The sequence below is a fragment of the Callorhinus ursinus genome, unplaced genomic scaffold, assembly GCF_003265705.2.
Source record: "Callorhinus ursinus isolate GAN/ISIS: 27379988/994484 unplaced genomic scaffold, GSC_fseal_2.0 scaffold6, whole genome shotgun sequence".
NCBI classification, from domain to species: domain Eukaryota; kingdom Metazoa; phylum Chordata; class Mammalia; order Carnivora; family Otariidae; genus Callorhinus; species Callorhinus ursinus.
In genome coordinates this window covers 29,257,025-29,281,871 of record NW_027397068.1, presented here as the reverse complement: position 1 = coordinate 29,281,871, position 24,847 = coordinate 29,257,025, and the positions used below count along the sequence as shown (strand labels likewise).

The window sequence follows — 24,847 nt, the reverse complement described above, 5'->3', positions numbered from 1 at the left end:
GGGAAGACATCCAGAATGTGGGAGGTTAAATGAGTAAAAAGGTAAAAAGGACAATGACAGAATTCTGACATAGGTCAGTAAATGACCTCCAAAAGCGAAGTGATTGAAACTGAAGCATGGGGGCACCTGGGTGGTTCAGTCATTAAGCATCTGCCTTCGGCTCAGGTCATGATCCCAGGGTCCTGGAATTGAGCCCCACATCGGGTTCCCTGCTCCGCGGGAAGCCTGCTTCTCCCTCTCCCACTCCCCCTGCTTGTGTTCCCTCTCTCGCTGTGTCTCTCTCTGTCAAATAAATAAAATCTTTTAAAAAAAGAAGAAGAAGAAAGAAACTGAAGCATGTATGCAGAAAGGCAGGCACATATCTTCTTTATACTTTGTCTCCCCTTACCTCTTATAAAAATTAGAGTAATTTACTCACAAAAAGATGGTATAAATGATGAATATTGGCAAAAAGAGAAAAGATAATGAAAAAATAAACCTACTCAGCTATGCCATTCATGATGTTCAGAATCTTTCTAACTTCTTCTTGTGGAAGATTTCAAACAAAAGTAAAGAAAGTGATATAAAACTCCCCCATGTGTCCCTCACCCAGCTTCAATGACAACTCTTGTCTAATCTTGTTTTATGTGAACTCCTGCCCACATCCCTCCCCCAACCTACTTTATTTTGAAGCTATTTTATATCATATCAGTTCATCTGTAAATGTTTTAGTATATATCTCAAAAAGATAGGGACTATTTTTAAACCTAGTATCACATTAAGTTAATAGTAAATCATCTACTGACCACTCTGTGGTCAGATTTCATTATTTGCCTTGTTTTTTTTTTCTAGCTGATCTTTGGGTTTTTTGTTTGTTTTTTGGGGGGTTGTTTTATTTGTGTGTGTATTTGTTTGTTTTTTTTGGGGGGGGGTTTGTGGAAGGATCCAACCAGGTTTCAAATAGAGCAATTGACTGGTATGTCTCAAGTCCCTTTTAATCTATAAATTCCCTCTACCTCCTTCTATCATCTTGTGTTCTCTTTGTTGAAAAAACAAGTTATTTGTGTTTAAGAAAGTTCCTGCATTTTGGATTTTGCTGACTCGCATCCCCTCGTATCATTTAATGTATTCCTCTTCCCCTAAACTTGCTGTACACTGGTGCTTGTTCTGGGAGCTGGCAGAGGAAAAGCAGTATAAATGATTTCTTGAGTCTGAGGGCCACACTATTAGCATGCAATTGCATGGCTGTGTTTTAGGCATGCACAACTGGGCTTATTTAAAGGCTATAGTGGGATGGGACCTAGAACCCCTTCTGCCCAAATTCCCTTCACCTATTCTATAGCATCCTCAAAGGAATTTCTGTGGAACCTAGCACCCTGCTAAATGCAGTTTAAAAGTCTTTGCTTGGCAAGGAGTCTTTCTGATGTTTGGTCCTACCCACCAGCCTGGTGGATGATAGAAGCAAAATTGGAAGTGATGAGCTTTCAAAACAGGGATATTAACTTGGGTCAGGTCTGGGTGAGGCTGGGTAATTGATGACTCTAAAATCCCTAAAGACAGATGTGTGCTGCTGGGCACACTGCACAACAGAATGTTGCCAAATTCAATCTTAATCTTTTTTCTGTACCAGAGCCTTTTTACAGTTGGAACTTTTTATCACTATTTAGAAATAACTTATACAATCTGTAATTACAATCCTTTCATTCACAACCTGTCATGCTGTGTTGGCCTTTGACCAAAATCAGCTTCCATGAACTGCATCCTTACCCAAGAGAAAAAGGTAGAGCCAATGCCTGGGCATCCTGAGAAGCCCCTCTCTGCTTCCTGTTTCTAGATTCCAAAAAAACTCACTTTCTCCAGTAATGATGGACAGCCCTAGTCTGGGCATTCCTTGCCCCCGGTGTATCACATTGTGGATAGTCTCGTAAGTCACTGGTCACCAGTGTGTCCTCTCAAATCAAGCTGGCATGAGGTCAGGTACATATTAGGGCTGGAGGGACATAAGCTACCTGATATTTCTGAATCTCTCATCACTTCAATCTGAAAGCAGTAGCATGCCATCTTCAGTTTTGTGGAAATAGGAATTCATTCCACTGTAGGGGGAAAGTGATGGCATGGGCCAAGTAGTTACCCCTGGGTAGTCATATGGACAGTATTTTAAGTTTTTCCCGGGTGGGGGTGATGCAGGCTGAATACTAGCCTGCAGCGTATCTACTCTGCCAATGATAGTACATACAGAGCTTCGCTGCAAGGAGTGGCAGGAGATCTACCATTCTTCCCTCTTCAGCATTGAGGGTAGGGGCTTGATAATGGTGTCAAGGAGATATGGGACAGAGAGGGGAAGTCCTCATCTCTGCTTCCATATTCACACATGTCTCTGGGGTTAGAGAGGTTGGCAGTGGGCTTGGCAGCTCTGATATGTCTACAAAGAAGTTTCCTTGTGAGTATCCAGAATTGGGTCTAGAGAACTAAGCTCTTCCGCTCTCCCACGTCTCTTCCATAGATACTTTCCTAGGGTCTGGGTGTGATGATACTGGCCACCTCTCAATGAGTAAGGCCCTGAAACTCATCACTCAGAAAATTCAGGCAGCCCAAATACTGGCCTATCAGGTGAGAACCAGACCCCATGGAAACAACCCACTCTTCTGCTGCTTCCACTAGGAAAGAGACCAAGTTTTAAACTCATTCCAATATACATGTATACCTGAGGTTTATGATACCTACAAACAGTTGCACTTGAAATGCCTGATAAGCTGTCCAGGCAGTAGCAGTGATTGCCGTAATCTACAGGGTGCTGGAGAGCACAGCACACAGCCAAACATCCTTCTGTCATCCCTTTGTAATACACAGATGGTGGGCAGTGCTGCCAGCACAGGGAATGAAGGGGAGGTATTGTATAATCCCCTGTTGCTTGGAAGGGGAAGGCATGAACTCTGGAGACAGATGGTCTCTGGAAATGTCAAGTCAGGAGGGCTGAGCTGGGCAAGGGTTGAGTTCAGTCTAGGGCTAGGGCCCCTCACCACAATACTCACCCTTAAAATATGTCAGACCAGGGTTTAATGCCAGCCATCCTGTCCCAAAGTCTTGACAAGTTTCCAATAAGGTTGTTAATCAAATGGAGAATAATTTAACAGGCTCCAAACCAAACTAGGGAAGTAGAAAGCCAGGGAAACAAAAGGCAAGAGCAGCAGGAGGTGGCAAGTAGAGGAAGGCCTGGCCCAGTTCCTGAGACAGTGCCAATGCATGCAGTGGCTAAATTTTTCCCGGGGAGTGTTGGGTTCACTTAAGGAACCTTGAATAGAACGGATGCCTTAGGATATCATCACTACTTCAAAATTTTTGAGACACAACAGCAAAAGCAAATGAGTAAGCTGAGTTGGAAACTAAAGATTATAGTAAGACAGGAGAGAATCATGATTATAGCTCACATATCCAAAACCAAAGAAAATAGGTCTTCCTTTTTGCCTTTTGAAATTAAACTACTTAGGATTGCTTCTCTGGATAGCATCCAACACATAGTTAGCAGAAACTGAAGTGTTTGAAATATCTTAGGAGAAATGCCTAAGGATTTGATGAGATTTTGGATTACTCTGGTAGTTGTTGGTCTGCTTTTGTAAACTAAAAAACTAATAATAATAAGCATGTGATAAGCATGTTCTTAAGAGAGGATTTTGAGATTGGTTTATTAGGCACATTCATTTATTCATCTATCAACAGATGCTTAATACCTTTTTTTAATCATACTATTCTAGGCATTGCATAGGATAGCAGTTCTCAAACTTTTTAGTCTCAAGACTCCTATATACTTATAAAAATTGTTGAGGCCCCAAAAGAGCTTTTGCTTACTTGGGCTATATCTATCAGTATTTATTATATTAGAAATTAGAACTAAAAAATATTTAAAATATTTGTTTAAAAATCATAACAAAACCATCACATGTTCACATTAATAGCATATTTTATTAAAAAATAATTTTTTTTTGCAAATCTCTTTAATATCTGGCTTAAGAGAAGACCCAACTGGATTCTCATATCTCCTTCTGCTCAATCTGTTGCAATATATTGTTTTTACTGAAATATATGAGGAAAATCCAGCTTCACACAGTATGTAGTTAGAAAGGGGAAGTATATTTTAATAGCCTTTAGAATAATTGTGACTATTCTTGATCCTACATTAAAACTCACCAAGGGGAACTTTCTTAAAGGTTATTTAAGAAAGTTAGGCATTTAGGCATTATAGAATCCAAAAGTTTAGGCATTATAGAATCCAAAACCACACTGAGAACTTTTCAAACTCTGTTAATTAAAATCCATTTGTCTATCTTAAACTTAGACTGAGTCTTTTACCCACGCATGATTTGCAGGCACCATGCAGTGGTTATTTTGGAAAATATTGACTAAGTTGTGCTAAGTTTTCCAAATGTTGACACTTTTCATTATGCACTGTCAAAAAATCACTTTTATTAATTTCACCACCAATATCATCAAGATAAGTTTTAAAAATTGGGAAGTTGTTAAGCTTATGGCAGTAGATAAACATTTTCTAAAATTTGAATTTTTGCTTGAATTTTATCATTGGCAACAAATACTATCAGTGGTTGTCCTTGTGACCAGCTCACTCCACTCATTTTTTATAAAATGTCTGCCAAATATCCAAAACTGAATAACCATAATTTGTCTGTCAGTTCTTTCAAGAAAAAAAGTCCTATTAAAAATAGCAGAAAAATTGAAGTCCTTAATTCTGAGGGAATTGAAATTTTATTAATAAGAGAAAATTTTCTCAAGCAAGAGAGTGACATAAGCAAAGAAATATATTAAAGAAAGTAATGTGATGATGGCAAATGGGATGAATTTCAATGATAAGATTTAGGTTTTTGGGTGGGGATGCAAGCCAATGTGCTAAGCCAAAATCATATTGATAATGTTCTGTTTTTTAAACTATATGGGGAGAACATGGGTGTTTTATATATAAACATTATGTATTTACATATTCTATTATAAAACATTAGCTTTAGAAAGAAAATAATATACTATACACCCCCTATAATATACCTTTACGGCTTTCCTAACGTCCAAAGAATTATTAGCATGGAATTTCCTTCCCTAGACACCTCATGTGCTTAAAATAAATTGATTTGGAATTTTTAAAGATGTCTCCTCCTAGCTCAGTGATTTTATGATCAGAAAAACATTATTCACAGTTATACTTCATGTGGCAATAAACTTAACTATTAATTAAAAATATTTGACAGATTTTAAGATCTACATTAATATTCATCGATAAGCAAATGACATTTTATAAAGTAATAACAAATCAATGCTCTCATATATTGATAACATTATAAAACTTTAAAAATTATATTTTACTCAACAGGTTATATTATCACTGAATTACCATCACTTTCACAGGATGCCATGACTACTTTGCAGCAAATAGAATTAATTAAAAATTTAAATTTGAAACCTGATGTTATAATCAATATTAAGGTAAGAATATTAGTTCTTTTGTAACTATAGTTACCATTCTTTTTGATAGTAGTGGAATTCAAGGAACATCTTCAAGAACATTAATGAGGTGCCTGGGTGGCTCAGTTGGTTAAGCATCTGCCTTCAGCTCAGGTCATGATTTCATGGTCTTGGGATCAAGCCCCGAGTTGGGCTCTGCACTGAGTGGGGAGTCTGCTTCTCTCTCTCTCTCAAATAAATAAATAAAATCTTAAAAATATATATTAGGTAGTTAAGGAAATAATAACTTATATATCAACCATAGGGACTACTGAGTTACACTTTCTGATACCTCTGTATTTCTGAACCTGCAGTTCCATCCACAGGAAGTATCTCTGTCTCTTCAACAGTCTTCAACATAGTCATCCTTTGAAAGTCAGTTCAGACATGACCTGTTTCCCTGATGACCACCCCTTCCACACCAACACTACATATTAACTAACTCATTCTCTCTCTCTCACTTTCTCCTTTTCTCTCTCCCTCTTCCTTCTCCTCTTCTCTTCCTCCTTGTCCCCTATACCTTACTTACCACAGGAGAGTTAAATACTTCTCTGATGACCATTCATGTTGCTGTCTTCTATTGTATTATCTTATATATTGTACTTGTCCATTTTCCTTCTGGACCCTGCCTTATTTGAAGGCAAGAACCATGTCTTACTCATATAAACATCAACTAACACAATATATGGTACCTAATAGACACCTGATAAGTTTGCCAGTTAAATAAAATGAAAGAAGGAGCAAATGAGTTGGACATATGAATGTTAAAAAACATTACTAGATTGATTAAGAATCAAGCTTGGGTTCTGTTCCCAATCTCTCCTTTATCAACAGCATGTGGTAGATGACATTTAGGAGACTCGATTTCCTCTTTACAAAAATAATAACTGCCTCATGGGGGTATAATAAGAATTCAGGGAGGCCAGGTCTGCTGGTTGATGTGAAAATTAATAAGCTTTTATATTCATACCTGCCTGATTCCCCATATGGTTTGACAGCTCAAAGTAAAGGAGATGATTCTCAGCTCAGGTGCTGGTGCCCGGGAATGTGTTAGGGTTAGCTGTGAGAGAGAGGAGGTGTTATGGTGCTGAGCATGGTGTAATCTGCAGCCCACCACAGGCCATGGTTGGAGGCCAATCAAAATCCCTGCACGGACCTTGAGAATGTCACACATGTGAACATGTGTATAAGGGAGAGAAAAAAAGTTCTCAAACAATTAACTAAAGCCAAATATAAAGTCCGAGCCATGGAAAACAAAGATTGTATAGGAAATTAACACCTGGTGGAACAAGAATACAGATATACAGGCCACTAGCTTCCAAATGCTTCCTACATTTGAAGCATAAATTTGGTTCTGAGTTTGATGAGCCAAAGTAGAAAGGGAAATGTAACCAGTTATATAAAATTCACACTGTCTGTGAAAAGATAAGACATTCCTCAGGAAAAACAAAATGAGAGAAATTAGAATTAAAATTTTAAATGAGAGAAACATCTTACATGGGTCTTAATATAAAAGATCATCAAGGTAGAGAATGAAGGCCTTAACCTCATTTATATTAAAAATGTGATAGCGAGTACCCAGTTTCTACACATTGACTCAAGTATAATCAGAGGGCCTAATGTGAGACAGAACTCAATACAACACACATTTCTCTGGTGGTTTGGCCTTATTTGGGGATAAACCTTGGAATTTCTAGAGCAGAAATTCTTAGCCTGAAATCCAGGAATCCTTAAATATCCATGAACCTTCTGAAATTATTTTATTATGTGTATCTGTTTTTTCTGAAGCAAAAGCCAATAGCTTTCCTCATATTCTAATGGGGTCTGTACTACCAAAAAAAAAAAAAAAAAGATTAAGGGCCAGTGATCTACTACAGCAGTGGTTCTCAGAGTACAGTCCCAGAGCCAAATGCATCAGCGGCACTCAGAAGCTTGTTAGGAATACATATTCTTAGGCCCTACCCCAGAACTATGACTCAGAAACTCTGGGGGAGGGGGGAGGGGGCGTTCAGCTATCCGTGTTGAAAAGCCCTTCACATGACTCTGATGCCCGCTGAAGTGTGAGGACCACTGCTCTGAGGCATGTCCTTCAGACTCACCCTCGTATTAATCACTTCCTGCAAGCGAACATAGGAGACAGCTGAAGGCAGTAGTCTTTGTCAAGGACCCACAGTGTGGGTGTTCTGGGTCACTGAATGAGGAAGGGCAAACACGCATTATAAAAATGACCCAAGAGGGCTAAAATCTTTCTTGTGAAAAATTAGGAAACCTAAATGAATTTCTTGCCTCAGTAAATACCCATCCCATCTCCACATAGAGGTGGTCTGAAGAAATCTGAAAATGAGCAAGGAAGCTCCTAAAGTTTTGTTTCTCAAAGTGTGGTGCATGAACTGTCGGTGTCAGAATTACTGAGGATGCTTGTTAAAGTTACTGATGTTGTTCCTTAGTGCCCTGACTACGACCTATGCCAAAGAGTTTCTGGGCAAAGGCAGCACAGTAGTACCGGGTACATATACAGAAGAGATCAGTGGGACCCTGAAGTCATTGAGAATCGTAGGAAAAAGAGGAAGGAAGCCCAAAAAGAAGGAAAAGGAGAAGAGGAAGGTGAAGAGGAGGAAGAGCAAGAAGAAGAAGAGGTAATATCCCAATACCACATACTACACTTTTAAAATTTGCTAGAATTAAACTAAATAATAGCATGGATAAACAAAATAGTAGATACTAGAGAAAATTACATTTTAAATGTTTATTTAATCTGGGGGAAATAGAACAAATATTTCATGTTTTCAAGAACTATCAGATCATAATCTAGAGGCCATCAAGTTTAACCTTCTTGTCAGTATGGAAGTCCTTCCACATCCTGACAGCTACTCTGCTTCATTTCATAGCAACAAAAAGTTATTGGTCACCTACTGTGTGTCAAGCCCTGTGCAAGCTAGAATAAGGAGACCAAGCAATAAAAAACAGGGTAATGTGGAGAGCAAGTAGCCCAGGCAGAGTCCAATTTATGATGTTAACATAATCCCGATTCCAGTATCTAGCAAAGGGATTTTTAGAAAAAAATCTAAAGCCCAATTTCACATATACATGTTATAATAATCCTAAAGTCAGTGCTTGTAAGCATAATTGCAATAGAATACCAAAAGAATTTCCTACCATGACTTAATGAGGAAAATTTGATGTGAAGAAATCTATTAACAGGTGATGGGCTGGATTTGGCCCAGTGGGCAGGTGGGCCATAGTTTGCCAGTCCCTGCTTTACAGAAATATACCTGTGATTTCTATTATAAATTAATTTATTTATATTTTTAAGGAATTTTATGTATTTTTGTAATTGCTACAATTTATAATTTATTATAAATGTATAAATACTATTTTTATTAGACCTACACTCTGCAAAATCAGATGTTAACTTAAAATGGATACATTGCAAATCATTTGTCCGGTAGAAAAGATAACCCTCAAAGGTTACAATTCTATTGCCCTGTAGGATATTAAACAGCCTGTATCCAACTTTGCAATCTGATTTCAGTGATTATATATACCTCAGCTTTGTCATCCTGTTGGTTTTCTCACTAACAGCCTAAATGAATCTTTGACATTTGTTCTTTAATAATAGCTAGATCTTAAAAGTTCTCATCACAAGAAAAAGAATTAACTGTATGGTGAAGAATGTTAACCAGACTTATCGTGGTGGTCATTTCCCAATATATACAAATATCAAATCATTATGTTGTACGCCTGAAACTAATCTAATATTATGTGTCAATTATATCTCAATTTATAAAACCTATTAATATAAGAGAACTCATTTAAAAACATTAAATAATCTTCCCTGTGCAAATAAGGCATTAGATAATAACCAGCATCTGTTTCTATTTTCTTTTTAAAAAGGAAGAAAACCTCAGGGTGCCTGGGTGGCCAGTCGGTTAAGTGTCTGACTCCTGGTTTCAGCTCAGGTCATGATCTCAGGGTCACGTGATCAAGCCCCGCGTGGGGCTCCACGCTCAGTGGGGAGTCTGCTTGAGATTCTCTCTCCCCCTCCCTCTGTCCCTCCCGCTTGTGTGTACATGCTTTCTCTCGCTCTAAGATAAATACATCTTTTTTTTTTTAAAAGGAAAACCTCATAGCAAATGGGAATAAAAGTGTGTCGTTTTAGCATGAATAAAGTATTCTGTCTTAAATCAAAAATGGTAAGATAGAGGAGTCACAGCTCACTTAGTTACAGGGACCATGGTCAGGTCAGTTTGTGATGTCAGCCAGGAACATACTCGGGAAGGGTGAGAACGAGTAGGCAAGGACTGCACTGTCCAAGATAGTAGCCACTGTCCTATGTGACTATTTAAATTAATTAAAATTATATAAAATTTAAAATTTAGTTCCTCAGTAGTACTAGCCACATTTCAAGTGCTCATGACCAAATATGGCTGTGTCTTCCAAACTGGACAACACAGATACACAACATTTCCATCACCGCTGAAAGTTCCACTGGACAGCTAGTGGGTGCCTGCCCTTCTTCAGAAGACAGCTGCCTCTCAGCTCCAGCCCAGCCAACTCTTGCCATGTGGGAATGCTAGCCTATTTTTACCAGGTAGTCTGATTTTTCCAAAGAAGCCAAAATCAGCATTTTAAAATATAAGTAGTTGGCAACTAATCCAAAATTTTAAAAACACAGTGTAGGCCAATGCTATGGGATAGAATCAAATTAATGTCTTCAGACTGAATTCAGCCCCATGGGGCTCTGCTGTCTACCTAGTAGCACAGCCGTGTTCAGAAGCCAGACCTGTGAACATGTCACCCACATGGGTTGATGGCCAATAATTTCATGAAACTGTTCACCCTTATATACACACAAATGTTAATCTCCCTGAACTGCTGTAATACCTTTGTATATGTTCTCTTGGCTTCCACTTTCCTCTCCATCCCCATTCCATCTTTACAAAAGCCAGAGCCATGTTTTAAAAATATGACCCTTAGTGACGTGTAGATGAAAGTTCAAACACCCTCGCATGGTTTACAAGGCCATGGACCTGGTCTCACTATCTCATCCCTGGCTGTCTCGCCTTTCTTGCTCACTGTATTCCAGCTACTCCACTGGCCTTCCAGCAAGTCCTCAACTATGCTGGACGCAATCTATCTCCAGCCTTTGCACTTACTATTTCCTCTCCCCTCTGCTTACCACACTTTCCCCCAGATCTTCATGTGCCTACATCCTTCTTCTTGCCTATGTCCCACCCCAGGGATGACATCCTCAGGGCCCAAGCGACTCTAACCCAGCACTGTGGTAGAAATATACTCCTGCCATGTGTAATTTTAAATGTGTTAATAGCTACTTTTTTAAACAGCAAAAAGAAACAGGTGAAAATAATTTTAATAATATATTTTATTTAATACAATATATCCAAAATATTATGTCAGCATATAATCAACATACAAATTCTGAGATACATCTTTTTTTCATGCTAAGCTTTTGAAATTTGGTGTGTACTTTCCACTTACAGTACGTTCCAATTCACACTTGCCACATTTCAAGTGCTCAGTAGGTCTGTGTGGGTAGCAACTATTGTGCTGGACAGCAAAGGTCCAACCCCTCTACCCTGCTTTATTTTCCTCATAGCACTTACCACTTTCTGAAATTATGCTATTTGTTTACTTGCTTATTATCTGTCTACCCCCTGAATATAAGCTCTGTGAAGCAAGTACCTTATCCCCTGTGCCTGTAACAGTGCGTGGCATACAGTAGGTGCCTAATAAGAAGCTGTGTCTTGACTGAATACATGAGGATATGCCAGTGAAGCCCTCTGCTGGAGAGAGAAGAATGATAGCATCTTTTGAAAAAGATAGTATATATTAAGCCATTTTGAAATGTGTAATCTTTGGTCCAGTAATTCTACTTTTAGGAACTATTCTAAGGGAGAATATTAGCAGTGTAAAGATTTATCTACAAAGCTATTCAGTGAAACATTATTTATAATTGTGAAACATTTGAAACAGTCTTCGTCAACTATAGAATAATGATTAAATAGTAATGTTTTTAGGGCGCCCGGGTGGCTCAGTTGGTTAAGTGACTGCCTTCGGCTCAGGTTGTGATCCCAGAGTCCTGAGATCGAGTCCCACATCAGGCTCCCGGCTCAGTGGGGAGCCTGCTTCTCTGACCCTCTCCCCTCTCATGCTGTTTCTCTCTGCCTCTCTCATAAATAAATAAATAAAATCTTAAAAAAATAGTAATGTTTTAGGGATATTAATATATTTTTTGACCATTAAAATAGTATTTAAAACATTTCAAAAAATTTATAAAGTGGCTTACTTAGTAGATAATATGATTCAAATAGTATAAAATGTGGATTTATGTGCATTGATAAAGACTAGAATTAATAATTAGATAATAAATTATAATAATAATAGGATAAATATGATCTTGAACACCAACCAACTCCCCAACTCAGCCTTGGGCTGAGAACCTTTACATGTAGTATTCCCTCTGCCTTCCAATGTCACTTCCTCAGAGAACCCTTTCATGACCACCTGATATAAAATAGCACTCTTAGCCATCACTCCTCATCTCCTCTACTCTGCATTTTTTTCCTAGTACTTACCAACACCCAACATGTTATATATTTACTTGTCTAGTTGTTTCTGCTCTGTCTTCCTCAACTGGAATGTGTGCTCCATGAGGCCCAGGGTCTTAGTTGATTTTGTTCACTAGTTTATCTCAAACTCCTACAACAGTGCCTGGCACTCACCAATCTTGAATGAATGAATGAATGAATGAATGAATGAATGAATTACAAGCTCAGGTATTCAGAGTAAATCTAATTTCTTGATTCTGTCTCTAAAAATCAGATATTCTTCCCCTACTCTTCTCTACTTATTGAGGAGGAAAAAAAATTAAGAAGTATCCAAGTTAACTTAAAGTTTTATTCCATCTGATAAAGGCCCCTTAGGGTGTTCAGTGTCTCTAAAATAAATATCCTCAGTCTCCGTTCTACCTGCTTCTTATTCCAAAAAGGCATGTAGTTATAAGGAGGGAGAAATGTGGCTTGTTAATTAAGTAATCATTAACATAAAGATTCTGAAAATCTCTTCTTTTCCATTTAGGCATTTATTGCAGAAATGCAGATGGTGGCTGAAATTCTTCAACATGTAGTTCAGAGACCTGAGGATTATTTGGAAAATATTGACAACATTGTTAAACTTTATAAGGAAATAATTCTTCATCCTTTAGAAGTAAGAACAAGATATAGTGATAAAAATAGAAATATTGATATTTGTGTTCTCTCACTGGTTAAATGGCTTTCACATTTTTCCATCCCTCTGTATTATCTGATTCTCCACCACTTAAGTTTGATAGAATGCTGTTAGAATAAGGCTTCCATTCCAAAGGCTGTTTCACAGAACAATATCAATTGAGTCTTAAAAAAGCAGCAATATTGTTGAAAACTGATAAATGAACCGCATTTTTCAAAAGTCACTAGGGGAATTTATTTATGGTTGGAGGTTGAAAAACCCATGTTAAGAGACTATTTTGTAAAAACATTTTCAATCCATAATTTATGGGTTTATCAAAATAAATGTGCATTTAAGATGCATCTTTCATTCTAAAAGGGATTGTAATTTATTTAAATTGCAATTATCCCCAGATTGGTTTCTGTGGTTATCCCATTCAAAGTTGATTATATGTAAACATGATTAAGTCCATTACATATTGAAATAGGAAGGTTTTAATTAAAATAATTAGCATTTAAAAATATGATTACTAAAATTACAATTATGTGAAAAGCATATTTTATACGGTCAAAAGTCCAGGGCAGACTCTGCCAAATTTGTGTTGGAGATTTATTCAACAAACATTTATCAGACTTGGGTATTTGTCCACTATACCATGCTGAACAATGGAACTACAAAGACAAAAAACAGTCCTCAACTTGCCTCTTCCCATCTGATAGAGAAACTAAAAGGATTTGTTTCATGCTCTCTTATAAGGCTTATATATTTTTATAGACAAATGAGTGGATCATTTTCATTCTCATTGTCCACCCACAAAAGGGGACCAAATTTAATTTCTTTCTTATGTATGACTTTTATTCCTCCCTACCTCCTCTTCTATTCCTGGCCTTTAAACATAGCTTCTTAAGAGTACTTTGCATGTCTATCTATAATGTTCTTTCTTCCTTCAAACAGAAATATCCTGCAAACTCCTTAAATGGCTGGCACTGAGGTTGAAATAAAGCATGATTAAAATAAGGTTCAGAAAATTAGGAAACTATATTCACAGGCATGAGATAGTCTAAGGATAAGGACCAGGTCTCACATCCTGGAAGCCAAAAACCTACATGACACTTGCTGAATAGTAAGATAATTGCCTTTTATGGTAATTCCAGGGTACTGGTGTGTGTAGAGGAAGGGGGAGAAAAGCCATAAAAGGTAGGAGCCTGCAATTCTAGTCTCCTCTGACCTGGCTGAGATGTCAATTCACTTAGGAGGCCAAATCACCAACATTCAGTGCTCCTCAAAAAGACATGAGAAAAGCAAATAGAAGCATCATTTTCTGGTTTATAGTCTGTTTCAGGAGTAATCCAAGGCCAAGTTCTCATTCCTATCTGTCTTGGAATCCCAACTTGACTTGTCATCTGATTTGGTGTATATATTTTTAGTCTTAGGAATGTTTATACCCTTTGACTTAATAAATCCACTCTTAAGATTCTAGCTTAAGAAAAGAATCTGAATATAGAAAAGCAGTATGTACTTTCTTGTTCAGAACGTGGCTATTTATGTTTAAATAAATAATACTGGCATAATGTACCATCTAAAAGAAAAAGAAGCACTTAGAATCCAACCTCACATAATATTGTGAAAAACAAAATGCCCTGGACAGTTAAGGAGATGATTTTGTTCAAACTATTGTAATAGGGAGAACATTAGGTAATAGGGAGAACATTAACATTAACTAATTTCGTTTCTCAAGGAAAAGGAGTGGGACCTAGGGGTTTTATGGAGGCAGGTAAACAAGGGAGATATCCTCAAGTCTTAGGGAATGATGGAGAAGGATGAAGACAGATCTTATCCGAATCCTTGAGGAAAAGTAGAGATGTGTCTTATCTCTCAATCTTCCCTACTTTCTGGGAATACAGGGCTCAAATAGAGTTCAACATTGCCAATGTACAAACACGAAATCGGGTGGATTTTAGATTTTAATATTAAAAACAATAGTGGAAGAAAATTTAGAACAACATTAATTATAATCTTGAGATAGAGAAAATCTAATTTAAGCAAGAAAGGCAATCCAGAAACAATGAAAGCATATAATTTATTATAAAAATGTTTTCTATTGTGGAAGATTCCATAAACAAAGTCAAAAAGATAAATCCTTTTTATCGTTAATGGTAAAATACTGGTAATTGATATGGGTTAAATCAAAAAAGTTAAAGACTTTCCATGAATGTTAGGGCAAAGAAACAAACTGATAAAAAAAAACTGCACAGATGTTATGGTTAAACGGTGTACAGAGATAGATATCTAAATATTGAACTTCACCCATAGCTAGGGGAATAAAATGTAAAACAAACCAATTTCATTTTCAATTATCAGATTGGTAGAAATTATTCTATGAATATATGCAGAGAGATAGATGCCCCCAGACATTTTCTATTTGGAAGGACTCTAAAACATCAATGTAAAGAAAAACTGAAAAGAAAAAAATCAGAAAGAGAATAAAATTCACGATAAGACTAATTTAGTCTTTTGCAAAAGAGCACTTAAAATAATATACCTTATATCATGTATAAAGCAAACAACTTAGCTTTAAAGATTTCTTCATAGTATGTTAAGATTCTGATCTTGTGTTCAGTTTTGCCAGTGATCCTGGATTATAAGGTTTCTATTTTCTGCAGGAAGTAATGGCTGAACACAATTCCCAGTATCTCATTGAGCTAGATGGAAATAAACCCCCAGAGGAGCTCTTCATGGTAAGTGCAATGTTCATAAGAATATCCCAAGGTTTGGAAAATCAAAAAGTTACTGACTGGATTGTACTTATTTTAATAAACATCAAAAATATATTTACATTTTAACACCACTTACTTTTGGAAAATTCCTCTTGACCCTTAAATATATGATGTTATCCCTGTTCCTCTGTCCATATTTAAATCAAAACTACATTTGAATTTAAAATCTCTGTGTAACAAAAAGTGCCTCAAAGAAAAGTAAAAGCAAATAATGGCCAATAAGCACATGATAAGATGCCTACCATGAGTCAGTAGGGAAATGCAAACAAAAACCATAATGAGTTACCACTTCACACCCACTAAGATGGCTAAAAATCAAAAACAAACAAACAAAAACCACACAATAGCAAGTGTTTGTGAGGATGTGGAAAAATTGGAGCTCTCATATGTTGCTGGTGGGATTGTAAAATGGTGTGGCTGCTTTGGAAAATAGTTTGGTAGATCCTCATAAGTTAAACATGGAATTACCACACAACTCAGCAATCAGCTTCTTAGTATATATACCCAAAATAATTGAAAACAGGTGTTCAAATGAAAACATACATGAAGATTCATGGCAGCACTATTTACAATAGCCAAAAGGTAGAAATAAGCCAAATGTCCATATACTGATGAATGGAAAAGTAAAATGTGGTGTATCTATACATTGGAACATCATTCAGCAATAAAACAGAATGAAGCTTTGATACATGCTACAACATAGATGAATCTTGAACACATACTAAGTAAAAGAAAAGTTACTAAAGGTCCCATATCATATGATTCCATTTATATAAAATATCCAAAATAGGCAGACCTATCAAAATGGAAAATAGACTAGTGGTTGCCTGGGGTGAGGGTTACCACAATGGGAGATCTCAGAATTAACTTGGAGTGACTACTAATGGGTAAAGGGTTTCTTTTTGGGGCAATGAAAGTGTTCTAAGATTCATTGTGGTGATAGTTGTGCAAATCTATACTAAAAACCACTGAACTATATACTTTAAATGGGTGAATTATATGTGAATTGTTTCTCAGTGAAGCTGATTTTTTAATAAAGAATATACTCCATGCTACTGTAGTCCATTCTACCTCACCGGACACTCTACATCTCTCATCTCTAGAGTTGGAGAATCCCAAGGCTCACTCCTTGTGCACTCTTCTCTCTCTGCCCTACTAAATGCTGGTAACTCTTAAATTCATGTTACTATCCCAGACCTTTCCCCTGAATTCCACGCCTATATAATCAACTGCTACTCAGTGTATACAGTTGGATGACTAGTAATTATCTCAGATTTAAGTGTGCAAGAAAAACCCTCTGATCCACTGTCACCACCACCCACCCCAGATATGCTCTTCCCACAGTTTTCCCCTCTTGCTAAGTGTCGAATCCTCTCTTCAAGCTGCTCTTCTCTTTTTCTCACATCCCACATCCAAGCAGGCTTTTCCTTCAAAATATATCCAGAATTTGGATTTTACAATACAAGACACACTTCTCTCAAGGTAGAGGGCAGAAGCTCCGATAGGCCTGGCTGAAACTTGCCAAGCCTTGCCAGGCCTCATTTGCCAGTGGCACCCTGGCCTTTCTGCCCATTCCATTGGCCAAAACAAGTTACATGGAGAAGTTCAATACCAGTGGGATAGGGAAGTGTATTCTACCCACAGTGAGCTAGGGAATTAACAAGTGAAGAGAGGGAAGGATAAATTATGAACAAATAATACAATCTACCACAGATGACCATTCTCCATCAGAACTTTGTCGATCCACCATCTCTCACCTCAGAGTCAATGTTTCATATACTTCTGCAAGGTGTCCCTGTTGGTTTCTAATTCTGACATAGTAAAGTACCACAAATTAGGTGGTTTAAAATGATAGAAACTTATTTTCTTATAGTTCTGGAGGCTAAATATAAAAAATCTAGGTGTTGGCAGGGCCCTGCTCCCTCCAAAGCCTCTAGAGGATGATCCAACATTGCCTCTTCCAGCTTCTGGTGGTCCCAAGCATCTCTTGGATCATGGCAGCATAACTCTGATCTCCGCCTCCATCTTGACATGGCTGTATTCCCTCTGCCAGAACAGGTCCCACTGAGCTAGACCTCTAAGGTCATGAATATTTGGGGACCATAGGGCAGACTTTATGGGTTGAATTGTGTTCCCCCAGAAGATATGTTGCGGTCCTAACTCCCAATACCTATGAATGTGACCTTATTTGGAAATAGGATCTTTTCAGATATAAACAAGTTAAGGTGAGTTCATACTGCATTAGTCTGGGCCCTAACCTAATATGGCGGGTATCCTTATAAGAGAAGAGACTCAGACACATAGGGAGAAGATGCCTATGTGACAACAAAGGCAGAGATTGGAGTGATACATCTACAAGCCAGGGAACACCAAAGATTGCCAGCAAACCACCGGGAGGTAGAGGCAAGGAAGTATTCTACACATAAGCTCATCACTGTTTTAGAATATTTGAGATGTTCAAATGTCAACGTATTTAAATATTTGTTCTTTAACAAATTTAGACAGTTATGGACCGACTTAAATATCTGAACCTAAAAAGAGCAGCTGTTTTGACTAAACTTCAGAGTGCAGAGGAAGAAATTACAGACATAATGGAAAATGTAAGTTATTTTTAACTGTTGGAAAGTCTATCTTTTCACTACATGTTGCGACCTTAATTTAATATATCCTTTCAAAGTATAAAAAGAGCTTCAGGTTACCTTTCATAAAAATGGATTTGATTTTTAGGGAGAAGCTATAATATCAGCACAATATTTTTGTGAACACTAAAGAAAAGTTTTGAAACAAAGACAATAAAATCAGAACAATTTACCACAAGAATAATAAGAAAGAAACCCAAGTTCATTTTTAAAATTTTGTAACACCAAAGGAAGCAAAGACATAAAAGCCCTCAACTCTAGAAGCACTTGTTAATTCCTTCAATCATTCAACGCTTTTTTTTATAACTACTATGTTCCTGACACTGATGTATTATGGATGTGACAGTGATCAAATTATAATTGCTAAGTGCTAAATAAGCTCTCAGGCCTTTTTTTTTTTTAAATAAGATGTTATTTATTTTAGAGAGAGAGAGAGTGAGAGAATGAGCATGAGTGGGGGCGGGGCAGGGGAGGAGAATCTTCAAGCAGACTCCCTGCTGAGTGCAGAGCCCAGCACAGGACTCCATCCCAAGACCCATGAGATCCTGCCCTGAGCTGAAACCAAGAGTCAGATGCCTACCTGACTGATCCACTCAGGCCCCCCATTCTCAGGCCTTTAATTGGAGGATTTGATCCACTCTGAGAAGTTTAGTTTCATCTATATGAATAGAAATTGAAAATCAAATACTAGAATCATAAATATCATAATTCAGGTAAAATAATCTTTGAAGGAAGAAGTTATTTTGTGATCCTGTACCATGTCATCACTAGATCTTAAGCACAGCTGCAATATGTACTGGGACTTTAGTTACCTAGTGCTAAAGAGGAAGAAAGGTGAGCCTGATCAGAGAGTCTGTGTGCTGAGCCTCCTCTTCCAGGTCATCATCGAAGGAAAAATTTAAAGTATCCATAAAACCTGGGGGAATTTCCCAGATAGAAATTTTGTCCTTAGAAATTATTGGATGTGGGGTGCCTGGTGACTCAGTCAGTAGAGCATGTGACTCTTGATCTCAGGGTTGTGAGTTTAAGCCCCACACAGGGCATGGAGCCTACTTAAAAAAAATTGTTGTATGCATAGGCCTAAGGTTATAGTTCATAAGATATATGACTGAAGATGCCTCCCCTGTTTTTCATGAAAGGGCAGAAGTTATGACTGCGTATACTGGGGTCATTATTCATATCCCTTAAGCAGTATTTCTCCCTGACAGCTCAATTCATCTCCAAAAGAATCACCTAGGAAGCTTCCTACAAATATCGATTCCTTAGACTCAGATTCCAGATCGATTGAACTAGAATGTCTGGAGGTGGGGGGCGCCTGGGTGGCTCAGATGGTTAAGCATCTGCCTTCAGCTCAGGTCATGGTCCTGGGGTCCTGGGATCGAGCCCTGCATCGGGCTCCCTGCTCAGTGGGAAGCCTGCTTCTCCCTCTCCCACTCTCTCTGCTTGTGTTCCCTCTCTCACTGTGTATCTCTCTGTCAAATAAATAAATAAAATCTTTAAAAAAAATAGAATGTCTGGAGGTGGGACCTAGAAATGTATTTTTACAAGATCCATAGAGGATTCCTATACCCACTTAAGTTTAAGAACCCCTACTTTAAGTTTGGGACACTGAGGGTTGCCTGGGTGGCTCAGTCGGTTAAGCCTCTGCCTTCTGCTTGAGTCATGATTTCCAGGTTCTGCGATCAAGCCCCACATTGGTCTTCCTGCTCAGTGGGAAGCCTGCTTCTCCCTCTCCCTCTGCCCTTCCCCCACCCCCCACCACACACACACTTGTGCTTTCTCTCTCTCTCTCTCTCTCATAAATAAATAAAATCTTTAAAAATAAATAAATAAATTTTGGGACACTGAGGGAGCCTGATTGATCAAGGTTGATTAAACTTGAAGCTCCTATATTTCAGAGAACTTTAAAAGGATACCCTTCAGCTAAAGGTAGGTGATTTTTAGAAAACCAGTGTAATGGGAATATATAAAGGAATGATTCCTAGCCCTGACAGCCCAGTGGTATCATCTAGGAAGCTCTTTAAATATATTAATGCCCAGACCAATTAAAACAGAATCTGGGATAGGACTCTGGCATTAATTAAAACAGGGTATCAAGTCATACCAAAGGTACAGGCAAAAAAAAAAAATAGATGAATTGGACTTCACCAAAATAAAAAATATTTGTTCATCAAAGGACACTATCAATGGAGTGAAAAGATAGCCCACAGAATGGGAGCAGATATTTGTGAATCATATTATCTGATGAGGGATTAATATCCAGAACATATAAAGAACTCCTACAACTCAACAATAATAAAACAACCCAATTCAAAAATGCACAAAGACCTAAATAGACATTTCTCCAAAGATTTACAAATGGCTAATAAACACATGGAAAGATATTTAGCATAACTAGTTATTAGGAAAATGCAAATCTAAACTATGATGCAATACTACTTTATAACCATTAGGATGGCTGTTATCCAAAAAACAGAAAATAAGTGTTGTCAAGATGGAGAAAAATTAGAATGTTTGTGCATTGTTGATGGGGATGTAAAATGATGTAACACTATGTGAAACAGTTTGGTGGGTCCTCAAAATGTTAAATACAGACTTACCATACAACCTAGCAATTCCACTCCTAGGTATATAGCCAAACAAACTGAAAGCAGGGACTCAAACAGATACTTGTACACCAATGTTCATAGCCACTTTATTCACAATAGTCAGAAGGTAAAATTAACCCAAATGTCCATCAAAGGATGAATGGATAACAGTGATATATATATATATATATATATATATATATATATATATATATACCTACACACGCGTGAGCACACACACACACACTGAAATGTTATTCAGCCTTAAAAAGGAATGAAATTCTGACACATGCTAAAGTATGGATGAAACTTGGAAACATGCCAAGTGATGCAAGCCAGACACAAAAGACAAATATGATTCTACTTATATGAGGAAGAGTGGAATGGGGAGTTATTGTTTAATGGGTACAGAGCTTCTGTTTGGGTTAATGAAAAAGTTCTGGAAATGGATAATGGTGATGGTCACAACGTTGTCAGTGTACTTCATGCCACTGAATTGTACACTTAAAGATATTTAAAATGGTAAAGTTCATGTTATATATATTGTACCATAATTAAAAAAATATAACCCCAAAACCTCCTTGCAGATTCTACTGTGCAACCAGGGATGGGGACCACTGGTTTAAAGGGATGAAGAGACACAAAGGTGTCATTTGTGAGCTCAAACTCCCTGGTGAAGAGTGTGAGACCTGTAACATCTGATGAGCTGTTGGAGAGGAGGGGGATGTGCGGGAGGGGAGGTGGGCGGGGATGGGGGGTTGTGGTGGGAGGAAGGACAGTGTCAGGCTGGCACCCAGCACAGTAGAGGGTAACAGCATTCATTTTTGAATCAGACAGATCTAGATTTGAATTCCAGATCTAAAGCTTACCAGATCTGTGACTTTTCTTAACCCTACCCTTTATTCAGTCATTGAAAAAGGGATGATAGGGGCGCCTGGGTGGCTCAGTTGGCTGAGCATCTGCCTTCGGCTCAGGTCATGATTCTGGGGTCCTGGGATGAAGCCCCGCATCAGGCTCCTTGCTCGCCCAGAAGCCTGCTTCTCCCTCTGCCTGCCTCTCTCCCTCCTTGTGCTCTCTCTCTCTGACAAATAAAATCTTTTTAAAAATATTTTTTTAAAAAAAGGGATGATAACCCCTACCATATAGTGTTATTATAAGGATTATATGAGATGATGCTTGCGAAGTTCCCAGAACCAATGGTAATATTCAGAATATCAGAGAGCTGTATTGCAGGGCAAGGCTGGCTTCATGGGCTAGCAACCCATGCAGCCACGCAGGACCCCATCCTTAGCAGAGCCCCACGGTTTGCTTAATGAAATTCTTTATAACTTTAGAACAAGGGTCCTGCATTGCCATTTTGTGCTGGGCCTGGTGACTTAGCTGACGGAGAGCAGGGACTCCCACCCAACCGCAACAGCGCTGGCAGTGGAGCTGAGAATCTCTGCTGTGCTGGGCATTAACTCTCTAGTTACTGGATCATGGAAGGGTCCAGAAGTTCTTCAGCAAGAGGCTCAAGTGGAAGGAGAGCTTGAGTGTACTGGCTGTAGCTGCCAGCTCTGACCTGCCTGGCTGTGTCCGAGGGCCCTCTCACAAGATCCTCGGGGTCAGTCTCTCAGTCTATCCGGAAGGGGAGCCTCCAGTCTTCTGATGAAAGGAGAAGTGGTGGCAAGATTGAGGGAAAGTTGGCTGACTGAGTGAAATGGGGAGTAGCTCTGGCCCCTAGCACGTCCTTTTCAAGATTTTCAACCAATGCCCCTGTCTTTTGCTCTCTGTCACCCCCTCCAGAGGTACCTGATGTCAACAGGTCCTGAATCCCTCTAGGATTTTGCAGAGTGAATCAACTTGTTTCGTGTCCCCAGCCCATCTCATACCCATCCCTGCCACCACAGACACTGAGCCCTCACTTTTCTCCAATTTAAGTCCGTTTCCACCATCCATCTGCTTTCTAGCTTATGAAAATGTGTAGCCGTGCTGATCAGCTGTCAACTCGTCTGGTGTTCCCTCCCATCCTGTGTTCTTGCGAGTTCATTCCTTTTTGCATTCTCTACTATCAATTCTGTGAAGTTTTAGGAAAGCAGCAAATACAAATACATATGTTCAGTCGGCCTTGTTTAACCAGAGGCAGTCCTGAGCATTTTTAGACTAATATCAAACTCATTGGAAAGCTCATTTTTTTCATTGCCCCTCAGCACCTACTAGACATGCGGCCTCAGGGCTTGAGGTTGAGAGAGGAGTATGGTTTGCTATTTAAACACGTTTCCTTTGAGAGAATACCCACTGTCTGCTAGTCAAACACTTTTCCTGAGTTTGGACAAGAAATAAGGTTAAGGAAACAGTGACTGCCTTCTGTCTTAACTAGATACATTTCAGTCCCTAGTTCATTTTAGACTCCATGGAGAAGAGTGGTAGCCCAAGGTGGCCCACTGATGAGCTCCTCTGTCTCATGCACCTCCTGTAAGCATCGACAGTTTCCCTAACATTTAGCTACTTCTTTCAGCCTTCAATTCGGACATTCATGCAGCATCCCTGCAGCGTGCATGCCTCTTTGCTCTCTGATGCAACAGTGGTTCAGGCAAGACCATAGCTCCCATTTTCATCTTTCCTCCACAGTCAGCCCTGGAACCAGCAGGTACACATGATATCTATGTCTGAAGGTTGGAGAGAGCTAACCTGGACCCTTTTCCCCCAGCAGTAGCCCACCATGCCCCCTCTCCCTAATTCTCTCGTCCCCTGCAACCTGCAGTCTCAAGAAGTGGCTCTTAACTTCTCTGGAGGTCACCAACAGAAGATTGCTGAGGGAGACTTTATATTTTAAGAACAACAGAAGAGCTAAGTAAATGCAAAAAAAAAAAAAGCCATCTGTATATCATCATACTATTTAAAAATTTAGTTAAATTGGCTAAGAATCTGGTACATTTTCAAACCTTTTCTTTTTTTCTTTTAGAGAGAGCATGCATGAGCATGCAAGTGGGGGTGGAGGCAGAGGAAGGAGAAGGAGAATCTTAAGCAGGCTCCATGCCCAGCATGGAGCCGGATGCAGGGCTCCATCTCACGACCCTAAGATCATGACCTGAGCTGAAATCAAGAGTCAGACACTTAACTGACCGAGCCACCCAGGTACCCCAAACCTTTTCAATAAGAATTTTTCCAAATCAGATAATAAAAAACACTCTATCTACCTTATGTTCATTCTACCTTATAATGGAAAATGCTTGATAAAATTTAAAACAAGGTCTTGGGGAACCTGGGTGGCTCAGTCATTAAGCGTCTGCCTTTGGCTCAGGTCATGATCTCAGGGTCCTGGGATCAAGCTCTGCATTGGGCTCCCTGCTGAGCAGGGAGTCTGCTTCTCCTTCTCTCCCTCTCCCCCTCTCTCTCATGAGAACTCTCTCTCAAATAAATAAATAAATTTTTAAAAAATAGTCCATTCCAAAAAAAGAAAGAAAGCAAGCAACTAAGCAAAGGCCTCATAAACCCAAATCAGGAGCACGGTTACCGCATCTTCTCCTTCTCCACTCCCCCTGCTTGTGCTCCTGCTCTTGCTATCTGTCTCTCTCTCTCTGTCAAATAAATAAAATCTTTAAAAATAAATAAATAAATAATTTATTTTTTTTAATTTGTTATTAACATATGATATGTTATTTGTTTCAGGGGTATAGGTCAGTGATTCATCAGTCTTACACAATTCACAGTGCTCGCCATAGTACCTATGCTCCCCATTGTCCATCACCCAGCCACACCATCCCTCCCACCCCCCACAACTCCAGCAACCCTCAGTTTGTTTCCTGAGATTAAGAGTCTCTTATGGTTTGTCTCCCTCTTCAATTTCATCTTGTTTCGTTTTTCCCTCCCTTCCCCTATGATCCTCTGTCTTGTTTCTCAAATTCCTCATATCAGTGAGATGATATGATACATGTCTTTCTGATTGACTTATTTCACTTAACATAATACCCTGTAGTTCCATCCATGTCGGTGTAAATGGAAAGATTTCAGTTTTTTGGATGGCTGCATAATATTCCATTGTATATATATACCACATCTTCTTTATCCATTCATCTGTTGATGGACATCTTGGCTCTTTCCATAGTTTGACTATTGTGGACATTGCTGCTATAAACATTGGGGTGCACGT

General features: G+C 38.6%; 1 protein-coding gene across 1 annotated transcript in view; it reads left to right on the top strand.

The window, feature by feature from the left end:
* The window catches only part of AK9 (adenylate kinase 9), a 128,050-nt gene that overhangs the window by 13,297 nt on the left and 89,906 nt on the right, over nt 1-24,847 (top strand). The window contains exons 6-11 of the mRNA XM_025859292.2: nt 5,354-5,466; nt 7,932-8,120; nt 12,583-12,711; nt 15,375-15,449; nt 17,990-18,088; nt 22,184-22,318. Of these exons, the coding sequence (XP_025715077.1) occupies nt 5,354-5,466; nt 7,932-8,120; nt 12,583-12,711; nt 15,375-15,449; nt 17,990-18,088; nt 22,184-22,318 (740 nt within the window). The remainder of the gene's footprint in view (nt 1-5,353; nt 5,467-7,931; nt 8,121-12,582; nt 12,712-15,374; nt 15,450-17,989; nt 18,089-22,183; nt 22,319-24,847) is intronic.